At 45.9% G+C, this 16,107-nt stretch overlaps 1 protein-coding gene across 2 annotated transcripts in view; it reads right to left on the bottom strand.

The window, feature by feature from the left end:
• The window catches only part of Cacna2d3 (calcium voltage-gated channel auxiliary subunit alpha2delta 3), an 877,750-nt gene that overhangs the window by 322,670 nt on the left and 538,973 nt on the right, over positions 1 to 16,107 (bottom strand). For both annotated transcript variants that reach the window (XM_004652732.3, XM_045136092.1), the window contains exon 12: positions 11,389 to 11,467. In XM_004652732.3, coding sequence (XP_004652789.3) covers positions 11,389 to 11,467 — 79 coding nt within the window. The remainder of the gene's footprint in view (positions 1 to 11,388; positions 11,468 to 16,107) is intronic.

Below are 16,107 nucleotides of genomic sequence, written 5' to 3'. Positions count from 1 at the left end.
CATGACACAGCATCCTCTGGGTACCCTCAATAGGAAAAGTGACAAGAATCTCAGGGTGAACCCAGTCAACCCTCACCAAACCCATTCTTCTCTCAAAAGCCTTCCCTGGGACAGGAGAGATGGATAGCTTAGTGATTAAGGCCCTTGCTTGCAAAGCCTGACAGCCTGGATTCAGTTCCCCAGTACCTATGTAAAAAGGAAGATGCATAGAGTGGCATATGTGTCTGCAGTTCTTTTGTAGTGGCAGAAGATCCTAATACACCCAGTTTCTTTCTCTTGTCTCCTCTTTCTCTCTCTCCTTGCAGATAAAGAATATATATATGTGTGTGTGTGTGTGTATACATATATATGTATGTATGTGTGTATATATATATATATATATATATATATATATATATATATACACACATACATACATATATATATGTATGTATGTGTGTGTGTGTGTGTATATATATATATATATATGTGTGTATGTATATATATATATATATATATATATATATATATATATATATATATATGACAAAACCTTCCCTACCTCAACCATGGGACCACTGCTCAGTTGCCCAAAACAGAAAAATCCACCAGATACCTCATTGCCCTTCTGCCCCATATCTAATTCACCAAGCAGCATGCTTTTCTGGTCTAGTCTCTAAAATACACTGAAAGTTCGACCAGAAAGTATAAAGCAGAGCATTGCCATTTTGGCTAGTGGTGGCACATGTCTTTAATCCCAGCACTCAGGAGGCAGAGGTAAGAGGATCACTATGAGTTTGAGGCCAGCCTGGGAATACAGAGTAAGTTCCAGGTCAACCTGGACTAGGGTGACACAATGCCTTAAAAAAAAAAAAAAAAAAGCAGAGAAACCCTCTAATAATGTCTGTGTAGAGTTAGGATAATCTGGATGTCATACTCTAACTTCCAACCCCTTCCTTTGTTGGCCCCTATGTCCCTTGAACACTGTTGCAGCACATCGACCTTTTCTCTCCTGCTCTCACACACCGAGCTCACCCCAATACTCTGCAGGACTCATGCTCACTCTGCCTGGCGGTCTTCACTCAGCTATCCAGGGATGCGCCTGTTCATCACTGCACTTTGGTTCAGAGAGACTCTCCCTGACTGACCTTGCTTCAACAGTAGAACATCCAGTTTTGCCTGCTGCTAGATTCCAGCTTGCTTGTCAACTGCGTTCCCTTCTTTCATTGGGACGTTAGTGTCATGACATACTATGGAAAGCTGGTGCTTATCTGCTTGGGAGTCGTCTTCCAGAATGGGCAGTGTGGTCCTGTGGGAGCCCTGCAGGGATTTTCACTAAGGTCTTCCTGGGGCTGTCCTTGCCTTGGGACTCGTGACAGCCCACCCGATGTGGAAGAAGAAAGAAACTCAGAGAGGTCTTGGCCCAGAGCACCCATCCTGGTTAACTGGACTCTAAGGCCTTTGTTCACAAGCCCAGAAAGCTTCCTCTCTACCTGCCAATGTGAAAAAGGACCAAGGTGCTCCACAGCGCCTCTAGTGAGCAACTTGTGTGTTGCAGCTGGAGAAGGTTGAGGGTGGGGAATAGGAAAATCCCATCATCCTCTGAGGTGTTCAGAAATGTGCAATAATCACCAACAAAAGTCATTCCAAACCCAGGACATGGCTCCAGCTTACAGTTCTATATGGTGACCAGATTAGAAAAAAAATATTTTATTTATTTATTGGCGAGAGAGAGAAGAGACAGAAAGAGACAGAGGCAGAGAGAGAGAGAATGGGCACGACAGAGTTTTCAGCCACTGTAAATGAACTCCACAAGCATGCACTACCTTTTGCATCTAGTTTACATGAGTTCTGAGGAACTGAACTTGGGTCCTTAAGTTTCATAGTCAAGTGCCTTAACCACTAAGTCATCTCTCCAACCCTGGTTATTAGATTTTTAAGTGTACAAAATGTTTAAAAAAAACTGAAATCATAAAACACTATATCCATAACGTATGCTGCAAAGCTTACGCAAATTTGATCCTGGACTATTAAAATAAAATCCCTTTCTGAAGCAGTCTTTACTTGCTATAAATTCTTTCATATAAGTTTTAGCTAACAAATGTGTAGCTCTAGTTAACAGATGATGGATAATAGGAAGTTGCTAAGGGCTGGAATCTCTGGCTGAAATTAGAGACGCTTCCCCTGGCTCCCCTCTGTTTTCTGCTAGCTGGCCACTTTCCCGCCCTTTCCCCTCTTCAATTATTTTTTTCTTGTTGAATTTTAGCTCTTGAATGTTTATTCTCTTCTTTAATGTGCCTTTTTGGACTTCATATATCATGTAAGAAAACAGAATCAGCAATCAGTAATTACGAGGAGGTAATTAATGCTGAAATTAGCCCCCTATTACAAATGGTCTGCTCATTTTTCTATATTACATCCATTTATTTACCTTATTCCCTTGAAGCATTCTTTCAGTGAACTCTGGGTTACAACTGCTTGGTGTGATAAACCATAGGCAGCCTGATACTTAGTTCTCCTGAGATCCTACCACCCTGACTTTGACAGGTTTTTAGAGGTCCTCTGGCTAAGAGCTGCCCTGGCATGCAATGCTCGGCTGATACATCATTCAGTATCCCATTTGGCAGTGACACCGCGTCCCAGACTCCCATTGTCTGTCCACTGTGAGCAGGCCCTGCTGTGGAGGTCAAGTGTGAGGTTTGGGTTCTACCTCTGGTGTGATGCATGATGGTAGTAGACATGTTTCCTCTAGGGTGATGTGCTCTCCTTCATCATGAGGCAGAGTTCCTGCCTGGTGACCTACAGAACACCTTGGCCTGACGTCAGCAGTGACCTAAGGTGAATACAGTATTGGCTAGCTCTGTGGTGATGGTAAGAACAGTGAGAACGTTAGCATTCCCTCCCAGAAGAAGAGGGTAGTTCACTACACCCAAGATTACCACTCCCTTCTGCCTCAGTATCGTGAATCCTGCCCCAGGGAGTGCTGTGTGTGTGTATAAAGGAGAAAGGGAGAGACACAAAAGGTTGAATGGGGGTTTGAATTATTCAGTGGCTTAACTTTTCATGAGTCATCAATCACACTGGGCGACAAGGGTTTTCTCTGACGCAAACTGCCTTTGAGTCACCCTGCCTGTAAGTAACCTCAATAAATATACTAGTTTATCAAGATGGACTTACATGGAATTATTTCTTTACCTGTGTTCTATCTGGGGGGAATAAACAATTCTTTATATCCCTCCAGGCAAAAGCCAAGCAATACGGGCATAGCGCCCTTCAAATGCTTCCAAAAGCCCTTCATCCTCTTTAGTTAGATCAAAAGCCAGGAGACTCTAGATCCAGATCTTATTTCTCGGGGGCCCTGGGGGCTGAGAGTCAAGGCAGTGGGGAAGTGTACTTGTGCTGTCCGCGGGCTCTACAGAACAGCGGGTGCCACAGTGACTCTGGGCTCTGCTTCATCGTCTCCCCAGCTCAATCTCTCTCTCCCTCTCTCTCTCTCTCTCTCTCTCTCTCTCTCTCTCTCTCACACACACACACACACACACTCATGTGACTAAAAAGCACTTCTTTCTGTAGAAAGATACAATTGATAACTAGCTTTCTACCTATATATAGTTTTGACCTTTGTGAATCAAGTAAGAGGTCTAGGACTGGAGAGATGGCTCAGAAGTTAAGGTGCCTTCCTGCAAACCCTAAGGACCTAGATTTGATTCCCCTGTACCCACGTAAAGCCAGATGCACAAAGTGGCACATGCGTCTGGAGTTTGTTTGCAGTGGCTGGAGGCCCCAGTGCACCCATACTCTCTGTCGCTTTCTCTCTCTCTCTCTCTCTCTCTCTCTCAAATAAATAAAATATTAAGAAGGAAGAGGTCTAAGTGGATACTAAGAGACATATATCACATGCGCCAGGGCAGAGGGCCTTGTGACCTTGGGGAGTGAAAGAGCAGAGCTTCTCAGTGAACCTATGAGACTCAACCCCAGCCCCAGAGTTAGGTGCAAGCCTTTTCCTTTGTGAATATTATTGTTATCGTACTACTTTCTAAGACTACCTTAGAAATCAAATAAATGGCTGGAGAGATGGCATAACAGTTCAGGTGCTTGCTTTCAAAGCCTAAGGACCCAGGTTTGATTCCCCAGTACCCACATAAACCCAATGTACAAGGTGATGCATGAGTCTGGAGTTCATTTACGGTGGTTAGAAACCCCAGCACACCTATTCTCTCTCTCCCTCCCTCTTTCTCAAATGAATAAATAAATAATATTTAAAAATTTATAAAGAGAACCCAAATAAAAAGTAACCCATCCAAAGGTACATGCTGGGGCAAGTCATGTGGGCTGCTCACCGCAGTGGTGGAGCTGTGCCTTTGCGGTAACCTGCCACGCCATGACCTCCAGCCAGCAATGGTCAAATGTCTGGAACTTAATTATACCACAATATGGTGCCAACTGCAGAATGCACCTCTGAGGGTAAAACATAGCTCTCTATTTGTTGTGGCATGCCCAAGCCCTCTCTCACCTCTATTTTAGTTTTCCTGGATTACCTCAGATTATGATGCACATGGAAGAATCCTCAGTGAGTACCACTCCCCCCAACCAACAGGCAGGCTCACCGCTGGTAAAGACCTCAGGCTGGGGATCGGGAACACCTGGGGTTGCACAAGCCAGGCTCTACCAGGTTCTGTGGATAACCTGGACCGCAGTTCTAATCCCTTGTAGTCCCAGTTGCCTTTTCTGAGAATAAAGATTATTACCACATACACCCCACTGGACTTTTATGAGGGCTCTTGGTGATGTGGCTCATGGGCACTTTGTGCTTTATCTGGCATTCACCATCCTCACCTCCATCACATTCAAGCCTCATGACCTAAGGAATAACCAACCACATGAAGGCTGCTATTTTTGCCTTTCTCTACTTATGCTGAAATAAAAAGAAAAGGTTCTAACTGCTCCCCCTTTTTTTCCTACTGCCACCTAGGGCCATGCTAACCTCATAAACACGAACCCTCTTTGGGGTGTAGTGCTTACAAAGGGGTAGTGAGGGCTGAGCCATTTCTGGTGACTGGCTCAGGGAGGCTCATGCTACTTGTTCAACTTCCAATAAAGAGAAAACGGCCTTTCGCCCATCACGAAGGGCTAAGCTGAGCGTATAACCAAGAGAGACACAGAAGGCATTTCCTTTGGGGCTGCGATGACAGATAGGTTGAGAACTCAGACGCCAAGCGCCTACTCTGTTTGCACAGCTGGGAAAGCTTCCATTAACCGGGGTTTGCAGAGGAGACTTAGCCAGTGCTTATTGAAATCTTGGTGTGGGGCACATCAGAGAAGGTCACTGCAGCTCTCCGCAGTATGTGGACACCCTGGCCCCTCTTTGCTGGCGTCTCGGCTCACTTGTTTATGTAATGGTGTGAGAACAGCACTTTCAATCCCCCAGCCCTCCACAGGGGCAGGGGTTGCTTTGATGTCTTTAAAATGGCGTACTGCTTCATCCTCACTGGGGCTGTCCATCCCTCAAGACAGTCCCTGCTAAAGCATAAAATGAAACAAACCAGTGGGCTCCGGGCCTCTCTCGACTCTCCTCACGGACTGCAGGAGGCAGAGAACTCTGAAGGACTACGACTGTCCCCTGGACGTCCATTTCCAGGGCAGGCGTCTGAGGTCCACTGGCTAACAACTGTTTCCATGGTTACCAGTCTTACCAGAAAGAAGTTCAAATGGACAGCGAGTCCTTGACTGCTGATGACCCAAGGGGGACAGAGTGGCCTTCAGTATTCCTTCAGGGTCAGGGTCACTCTGTGGTCAGCCCGCTGCTCAATCCTTCAACAGGCTTCCCCTTGGCCTCTCCCTGCTCTGCTCAGGGCCCTGAATAGCTGACGCTTCATTTCACCAAAGAAGTTGGCTGAGTCAGTATGAAACTCTGAACGGGGTGGGGGCTCGGCACCTCCTGTCACTTGGGATGAAAGATGTGAAGCCGCCTCCATACCCTGCCCATGCGAGACTATAAACAAAGACCTCACCAGTGACCGTAGATGAATGCACGCTCTCCGACGTGACGTGGTTTAAAACCTCGCAGCTGACGCGATGCGAAGCCAGTGTTTACATGGGCGCCGATGAGCGGAACCCAACACTGTCATGGCAAGTGTGACCTTGAACAGAGGCGGGCAGTGAGGAGATATTCTACTCCCAGAGCTCATCAAAAGAGCAGAGGCAGGAAATTGGAATGGTTGGGAAAGACTGGATGTGGTGGGGAAGGAAACAAGGAGATTCGGCAGGGGCTGAGCCCTGCGATGGAATCCAGCGGCCCATCCAGCCGAGCAGCTTCTCTTGCTGCCCTGGGTCTGCTTGGTGGCTGCCGCCAAGCACCAGGCCTGAGTTGACAAGATTGCCAGCAAAAGGGTGCTTCAAAGTGTCGTATAAACAATGACTAAAAGTAAATTATGGTGCAATATTAGTTGATTAAGACAAGACTTCAAGTTGAGTAATTTTCATCAGCTGGACATAGACAGCGGTAAAAACAACAACGCATGACTAAACGCCTGGTAGCTGATGGTGTGGCAGGAATAACAAAGAAATGTTTTAAAAATAAAAATAAAAATGGAAATCAGCTCTTTTTCTTGTTTCCAAGACCACAGAATAAAGGAAAGAATGAGAAAGTGCAGCTCACTCCATTTTCAAATGTCAACCACGTTTCAAGGCGTATGGAAGGCCTCCGCTGCCACAGGAAGCCTGTGGTCTACTCAGTTTCCCTGTCCAGGCTGTATTTCTCCTGAACTGAAGCCAAATGTGGCCCCTGCGATGAGCACAATGACCGAACCTTTCCATGAGGCAACTTAGCCGATAAATGAGATTAATTGTGAAATGTGTTATTTTACAGATTTAAGGGAATGTTAAAGATCTTTTGTGCAATCATGTATGTGTGTGTGTGCGCGTGCACACATAAGCATGTTTGTGCATGTGAGTGTGGGCACACATGTGCTGTAGCATGGATGTAGAGGTCAGGGGACAGCTTTGCCCTCACCTTCCACCCTGTTGAAGGCAGTCTCTCATTCACCGCTGCCAGGCTAGCTGGCCTGTGAGCATCCAAGAGACTCACCTACCTCAGCCTCCATCTCACCATGGGTGTTCTGGGATTACAGATGCCCGTGCCACTTCTCCACACGGGCCTGGGTGTCTGAACTGAGATACGCCTGTGCAGCAAGCACTTTCTGCACTAAGGTGTCTCCCCATGCCCGCTCTTTACTTATGAGGATATTGAAGCTTTCTTAAGAGAATGGCCCATCCCAGCACTTGGTAGGAAGATCGCCATGAGTTCAAAGCCAGCCTGAGACTAAATAGTGAATTCCATCCCAGCCTAGGCTGGAGAGAGACCCTATTTCAAATAACAACAACAAAAAAAAAAAGATTAAAAAGAGAATGGTCCAAGACACAGCCAGGCAGAGTGCAAGATGGCATGAGTCTACCTGCCTGGCTCTGGAAAGTTCCCCTGTGCCCTTGACAGTACCGCGCCCCTCAGGCTTCAGTACTTTTCCCTATGGGCTTTCCCTTACACCTTATCTGGACCAGCACTGGTTGGGGGCACATGTCATCTTTGCTGAGGGTGGGGAGGGGAACTGGAAGTCAGAGTACAAAGGTAACCAGCAGCAGTTCACACGTCAGATCTCCTTTCTGGCACAATGTCTTGTGCACAATGCAAGATCTGCAGTGGATTGGAGCTTGTGGGGTAGGAAGACTATTTCTGCCTGTGCACATGCATAGTAGGGAAGGTCTGTCTACCACGAAGAAAAGTGCCATCGACATGTTAAAAAAAAAAAGGAAGAAAAGCCGGGCGTGGTGGCGCATGCCTTTAATCCCAGCACTCGGGAGGCAGAGGTAGGAGGATTGCCATGAGTTCAAGGCCACCCTGAGATGACAGAGTTAATTCCAGGTCAGCCTGGACCGGAGTGAGACCCTACCTCGAAAAACAAAAAAAAAAAGGAAGAAAAAAGATGACAAAAATACATTTCCATCTGCTTGGTCTTTCATGAGACCCAAGATCTCACAGCTCACAGCCACTCCTTTCTGTTTCCAAAACATTCCCTATATTTTCCCCTCGTTTAATTTTAGAGGACAGTATTGATTGCCTGCAACTAAAATAATTTTTTCTTAAGTCACTCAAAAAGCAGCTGAGACCTGTCAGCCCTGGATCACATCATCTTTCTTCCACAGAAGTCCAAACACTGATGTTCATAAGGGCCGATCACTTGAAAGGCAAATGAAAGAATACACAACCCAGGTCCATCGATACAAGCCACCATGCAATGAGGCAAAGCTTCCTTTCATAGTGTGAATAATCAATGTACTCATTTTTCAGCCATCACAGACACTCCTGTTCTGAGGAAGGTTCAAAGTTGGCCTCTGACAGACAGGCAACATGAAGTCAGTGTCCAAGGCTATTGTCGTGGAGCCTGTGATCCCAGAGGAGAGGAGTACAGGTCATTCACCACAAGGCAAAAGGTGGGCACTTGAGTGTCAGGCAGAGGCACTAACTTGGGATCTTCAGGCCCTCATTTTCTTGCAGCTCTACCACTGAATACGAGGCAGAGGTTGTTGTCATCTGCAGGCGGCATTTCCGAAGTCCATTCAGATAACAACATGTTGGACAGGGTAGGCTGGACTTGAAATCCTGGACTCTGGATTTTACTGTCTGCTAGCAAAATGGAAGGAGGCAAGCCAGGTATAGTGTTGCACGGCTTTAATCCCAGCACTCAGGAGAATGGCTATGTGTCTGAGGCCAGCCTGGGGTTACAAGTAACAAGTAACAACTAACAAGTCAGCCTGGGCTACAGTGAGACCCTGCCTTGGATAAACAAAAGGAAAACAATGGAAGAAAGCTCTTACTAAACTGTAAGGCCCTATTGCTTCACTTTTCATTGTGTTCCCAAAGAAATGTTTCTGACATATTATACAGGATTGGTTATCAATTAACCTTATGAATATAAAAATCCACCAAGGACTGAACACTTATAAGCCAGCTTTGAACTACTGAATGTAGTATTTAAACACCATTTTGTTAATTCTTCATGCTTAAGAACCAAAGGACAAGCTGGAGACAAAATCATAGTTACCCATGGAGAACATATTCAAGAGTCTACTGTGTAAGTACAGTGACCGCCTTGAGTAACAATGTGTTGGATGTTTGGAAATCATTGAGAATAGATTTTATATTTCCTCACCACAGGTACATGATAAGGATGGAAGGCAACACTGCAAGTTAGTTATCTTGATTGAGCCATTCCACAACATAAACACACTCCAAAATATCATGTTCAATGTCAATTGCACAGTTTTGTCGATGTAACACATGCAAAGGCAGAATGGAAACCCCCTAGGAGACAGGCAGTATCCTCGGCTGGGCAGACAGGTGGGGAAAGGTCCTTTGCAGGTGGTTAGGGTCTAACCCAAGTTGGCAAAGAGGGCGAACCCAGTTTCTCCTTCTCCCTGGCCTAAGTGAATTTTCTCACCTGAGAGATGACTTGGCAGGTTTCTGGAACCTGCACTGTACTGGATGTATCAATCAACCAGCACCTACACATCCATGTAAGCTGACCGTCATGGACTCTGGACAAGTGGGCTTTCTTCATTCAATCAAAGCCCGGCTCCCATTGGAACAGCGGAGGAAACCCTCCTCCGTGAAGGCCTGTTCTCTCTGCTTTCTTGACCTTACTCTGAAATAAACTTTATTTTTTTAAACTCTATTCTACCTTTTAAAAATATGGCATTTATGAGGTTGGAGAGATGGCTTAGCAGTTAAGTGCTTGCCTGTGAAGCCTAAGGGCCCTGGTTCAAGGTTCTATTCCTCAGGACCCATATTAACCAGATGCACAAGAGGGTGCATGCATCTGGAGTTTGTTTGCAGTGGCTGGATGCCCTGGCGCACCCATTGTCTCCCCCCCTTTCTCCCCCTGTTTCTCTATCTGTCACTCTCAAATAAATAAATAAATAAATAAATAAATAAATAAATATATTTCATTTATTTATTTTGAGAAAGAGAGAGAGACAATGGGTGTGCCAGGGCTTCTACCACCATAAATTAACTCCAGATTCGTGGTACCACCTTGTGCATCTGGCTTTATGTGGGTACTGGGGAATCAAACCCAGGTCCTTTTGTAGGCAAGTGCCTTGACCATTGAGACATCTCTCCAGCCCATTTTCTGCTTTTTAATTCACTAATTGGCAGAGAAAACAAACCCCACACCTCTGGACAGTCTCAGAACTAAGATTATTACTGTTAGGTTGAGTGTCAGAACACTGATGATGAAGTTAACTAAGTTCATTAGTCATATAGCTAAGCTATGCTGCGGGAATACATCACACTGGAGGTCTCACAGGCTTCACACTGATGCTGCGTGTCTGGTGTGAGCCGGCAGATGGCAGGGGATAGGGTGGAAAGTGTATTCCATGTGATCACCCAGGGATGGAGGCTCTGAAAGGTTACTGCATCCCATGACGACTCCCCTTGGGATGTGGCACTCACAGAAGCACACGAGAGTGTGAACACCCATGCCAGAGTCTCATACTGCCCAGACCCTGCCTTGAGGCACTGCCGGGTTGTGAGGAGGCTGGGCCCGGTGCCAGAACCCAAGGAGATTTGGTGCATGGTGAATGTCTCTGTCTCAGTTATGCTCCCAAGACCACCCGTCCCCTAAGCTGCTTAACCACTTGACCACACGTGTCCTCAACATGTGTAAACACGTTTGGGGAGGAGTTGCCACATATCTGCTAATGATAAGTTAGAAGTAGATTCTATCTTAGGATTGCAGTCTTCTTGCATATTCTCACGTGCGGCTAAGACAGGGTATAAATATAGGTGTAAAAACACAATTGAGGGTTTGGAGAGATGGCTCAGTGGTCAAGAGTGCTTGTCTGTAAAACCTGCTGGACCAGGTTTGATTTCCCCGTACTCACCCCACACCCACCGAAAGCCACGTACCTGCAGCAGCACATGCGTCCAGAGTTCATTTGCAGTGGCCCTGGTGTGCCCTACTCTCTCTCACTTGTTCTCAAATCAATAAAAAGTATTTTGAAAATACAGTTTAGTGGCAGGACTAAGTTCTATTGCTCTATAGCACAGCTGGAAGATTATATTTATTGTCTATTTTAAAAGAGTTAAGAGAGGATTGTTCCCCCAAACAAATTAATGATAAATATTTGAGGTGACAGGTTTGCCAATTACCCCAACTTAATCAACACGCACTTGGTTACAAGTGTTGAAATGTGACACCGTACTCCCCCCCACAAAAAATATATGCAATTACTAATTGTCAATTTTAAGAAAATGACTGTCTTCTCGTAGAGCTCTCTCCTTCCTTATGTCTGTTCAGAATTCTGCTCGTCCAAGGACAGTGATTCAGAGGGGAGCTCTCGGGGGAGACCAACCTTTGTTGGCACAGGCCATCCACTTGAGGTTGTCTGCAAAGGCAGCCTCCCGTCCAATGAGGTACGTGAAGATGCGGACCTGAAAGGAAGACAGACACGGTGAGCGGGCCCTCGCTCACGTCCGCACCGCCGAGCGCACCGCCTGCGTGCCTCGGGCACATGTGTGCCGCCTCTGCAGTGCTCCCATCTGGAGGAACATATTTAAGACATTTGAAGTTCAAGTCAGCTAGAAATCTATTCTGGGGGCCTTTGATCTCTGCAGCCATATGGGGCGGATACTCGTTGCTTTTTTGTACAGCTCAGGACAGAGAACAGTGACTAGAAATAGGAGACCAGCAGCGGCGAGGCCCGAGTTTCCGTCCCAGATGGGAGAGGATCTTCCATGTTTGGACCAAATCCCCAACTGCGTCCTCGCCCCCATGGGAAGGAAGCTCATTGCGCCCTTTTGGGGAATCAGAATGCCATCCAAAGGGCCCCCACGTTTCTTCCCCGTGGGGCAGGCGGGATCTGGTATGACTTAGCTAGAGTGTCCCTGTGCCTCTGCCTCCCAAGGAGCACAGAAAACACAAAACCCGGCCCTGCCGCTGTCACTTCTGGATTCTCTCTCATGAGGCCAGAGGTCTTTGAAACTCAGCACCGGGCTGGAGAGATGGCTTAGCAGTTAAGCGCTCGCCTGTGAAGCCTAAGGACCCTGGTTCAAGGCTCGGTTCCCCAGGTCCCACGTTAGCCAGATGCACAAGGGCGCGCACGCGTCTGGAGTTCGTTTGCAGAGGCTGGAAGCCCTGGCGCGCCCATTCTCTCTCTATATATATATATCTGTCTTTCTCCCTGTGTCTGTCGCTCTCAAATAAATAAATAAAAAATGAACAACAAAAAAAAAAGAAACTCAGCACTGTGCCCCATCCCCAAATAGTACTAAATGGTTTGAGGGAAAAATAATTCCTTTTCTTCATATGTCAATGATGTATGAGCTAACATTCCGTATTCAAAGACAATCCCTTCTGGTCGGTCAAGGGCCTCTCACTAGCCTTCTTTGCGTGACTGAGTCCCGGAGGGCATTAGATAGAGAATGCTGGGCACACGGCCCTCGCCCAGCCGCGGAGGTCAGACCCCGCTGCTGCTGCTGCTCCTCCTGGGCCTCGAGCTGCAGTTAACCACCTCACCATGTGGCTCTGGGAGACTGATCGCCACAGGGAAGTAAGGGGCTGTGTCACCCAGCTCTGTCATAGTCACCAGACTTGCAACATCACGACTCAGCCATATATGAAGAAATGACAATGACACACAGGCTTGTAGCTGACTACAAAAATAAAGATTTCACTTCAGTTCTGAGTGTCCAGAAAGGGGAGTTTGGAAGAGAGCTACTCACTGGAAGAGAACTTGACATGCACATTATAAAAACATGGTCTCAGGGCTGGAGAGATGGCTTAGCAGTTAAAGCGCTTGCCTGTAAAGCTCAAGGACCCAGGTTTGATTCCCAAGTACCCATGTAAGCCAGGTGCACAAGGTGGCACATGCGTCTGGAGTTCGTTTGCAGTGGCTAGAGGCCCTGACACACCCATTCTCTCTTTCTATCTGCCTGTTTCTCTCTCTTAAATAAAATATCTTTTAAAAGAACATGGTCTCAGCTTATCTGTACTTACATCTGACAAGATATCATTCTAGTCTTTCCAGTTCCTGCACAGGGGGCTTCTTGGGTACATGGGCTAATGCTGGGCTTCTCCCACAACTTTACCCCAGATTGTGATATGGTTTAAAAAAAAAAAAAACTGGTGTATTCTAGGCTCTCTTAATAAAATAACAAAAATCAAGCCTCATAATATGAAAATACTTCCCACTACCTTCCACCCCCGCCCTGCTGTTCTTTTGCCTTGCTGTCTATACCTGGTTGAACCTCTCTGTTGTTAGGGAAGCTGAGACTTGATTAACAAACGTGACTTGCAGGTCACCTACTTGGGACCCTCCCAGGTTAGGAGCTCTGCTCTACTTTCACTTTCTGCTGTATGTGGTAATACATCTATGTTTAACCATTCTTTTTAATTTTTTTTTTTTATTTGAGAGCGACAGACACAGAGAGAAAGACAGATAGAGGGAGAGAGAGAGAATGGGCGCGCCAGGGCTTCCAGCCTCTGCAAACGAACTCCAGACGCGTGCGCCCCCTTGTGCATCTGGCTAACGTGGGACCTGGGGAACCGAGCCTCAAACCTGGGTCCTTAGGCTTCACAGGCAAGCGCTTAACTGCTAAGCCATCTCTCCAGCCCTGTTTAACCATTTTTTTAAGGCAAGAAAAGTGATTTGCCTAGCAACATTGAGGTCCGATCTTATGAGAAAGGGGCTCTGACACCTCCACAGAGCATTAGTGTCTCCTCTCAAAGTCTTGCAGGTGATGGTCCTATAGCCAGTTGCAGCCCATGGAGCCAGTGCCACAGGAGGCGGCACCCACAAGCGTCAACACCCAAAAGCCAGCACCTAGGAGGCAGCACCCACAGAAACCACGGCTGGGTTCTGTCTTCTCAGGACTCCTGAAAAGAACTCAGGCTTTCTCATAAATCCTTGTCTCTGATTTGAAATATAATCTCTTTAAAGGGGAAAAACCCACTGGAGTGGTAAACCCCGGTTGTCTCTTAGCCTGGTGAGGACAGGTGGCTCTTAGGCTGCAAAGCCATGAGGGTTTTCTCTGTTGGCCAAGGCTCAAGGCAAAGCGGCTGCCTTGAGGGGTGGACGCCAGTCTTTGCAACCCTGAAAAGGGCATGCTTCATAAACTGTTCTCTTGTAGTGGCACAGCTAAAACCATAGAACAATGCTTTGCACTGCTGGCAGTATTTCTATAATTTCAATTGAATGGAAAACCAGTCGGAGCATGCCAAACTTCCGAACAGGTGGGATAGCTCCAGACTTTGCTAAGAAGCGGCACAGCACCAAAGGCCAGCATTGACCCTCCACCAGCGCCAGCAGGGTGGCTTCCACAGCCAGTGATCCGTCTCTCTGTACTATGCTGGGGATGTACAGTCATGATATTTGCTTTGTTCAGTTTCTATTTTATATTATTGCTTATGAAAGGAAATCAGAATTGTGTATGAGCAATGTTTGGACTAGTGGACGAGCCTCCTTCTCTAACTAGAAGCATCACCTCTTCTGATAAAATCAAATAAACATCATCAGGCTGGAGAGATGGCTTAGCAGTGAAGGCACTTGCCTGTGAAAACTAAGGACCCCTGTTTGCCTCTCAGGATCTCACATAAGCCAGACGCACAAAGGTGAGGCAAACACAAGGTCTCGCATGCCCACGAGGTGACACACACGTCTGGAGTTCAACTGCAGTGGCTGAGGCCCTGGCATGCCAATTCTCTCTCTGTCTGTCTGTCTCCCTTTCTCTCTGTCTCTCTCTAAAAATAAAATAAAAAAAAACGTAAGAAAAAGATAAACATCATCAAATAATACCTGGTTTGTACCTGGCATTTTTTTGTTTTTGACAACAATGTCTTTCAACTGACCACATAAGGAAAATAATTTTACTTCAAAGTTTGGAGAGCAAGCTAACAATATCTATAGAATTTTACATTTGTAATTGTTTTGACCTAATAATTCTACCTTTAGAAATTTATTTTAAGCCATGATTACTTGTAAAGTACATATGGAAACCACCAGTTAATGGAGGTGACAGGAAGTCCTTGGTCCTGAAGAGTGAATATCCTAAGAAGCCTTGTAATATGATTCAGACACGTTTACATATGTACAATGTGAAAGTACAAAGATGGTCACCCTAAGTATTTCCTAGTACCTAGTTGGCTAAACATTTAGGGTACATTCAGGCAACGGGATAGCACAGAGGGATATACCCACCCTCTGAGAGTTGGTAAAGGCAGAAAAACAAGTCCAGGGTATTGTATACTATGTAATCCTATTTTGCTTGTCAAGAGGAGACTCAAGTTTTGTTCATAAACGTTTTTATCATTTGAATGAATGATTTTAAAAAATAAGTGAATACCGCTTTAATAATTAAACTCATTTTAAATGAGAAGAAAGTAATGAGGCAATAGTTTCAGAGCAATTCTATATAGATATAGAGAGGAAAAACATAGTACTGAAAATCAAACAAAGATGATACACAGAAATGAAGAGAGCTTAGACCTTTATTTTTCTCTTAAATAAATAAATAAAACCCACTGACCATTTAAAACAAAAAAATAAAAATAAAAGCAGAGCCAGGTGAGGTGGACCACACTTTAAATCCCAGCACTGGGAGGCCGCTTTGAGTTCAGGGTCAAACTGGAGTTAGAGAGTGAGTACTAGGTCAGCTTGGGTAAAGTGAGACTGTATCTCAAAATAACAACAAAATTAATAATAATAATAATAAAATTAAAGCTTGGGCCAGGTGTGGTGGCACACACCTTTAATCCCAGAATTTAGGAGGCAGAGGTAGGAGGATCGCTGTGAGTTGGAAGCCACCCTGAGACTACATAATGAATTCTAGGTTAGCCTGGGCTAAAGTAAGATCCTACCTCAGAAAAAATAAATAAATAAAATAAAATCTGGATGTAATGCCAATCCTGAGGTGGGGGACAGAGACAGAAGAACAGCTGGGGCTTTCTGGTCAGCCAATCTCCTGCAAAGGGCAGCTCCAGAAGGAGCTCCTCCAGAGGAGGAGCTAATATTCTGCTCTGGCCTCTGCTCATGTGGGCACACTTATGCACACACATATGCATACACCATGCACAC

This window comes from Jaculus jaculus, chromosome 16 (assembly GCF_020740685.1).
Source record: "Jaculus jaculus isolate mJacJac1 chromosome 16, mJacJac1.mat.Y.cur, whole genome shotgun sequence".
NCBI classification, from domain to species: Eukaryota; Metazoa; Chordata; class Mammalia; order Rodentia; family Dipodidae; genus Jaculus; species Jaculus jaculus.
The sequence above is the reverse complement of the archived record's forward strand: the minus strand, read 5'-3'. Positions and strand labels throughout refer to the sequence as shown.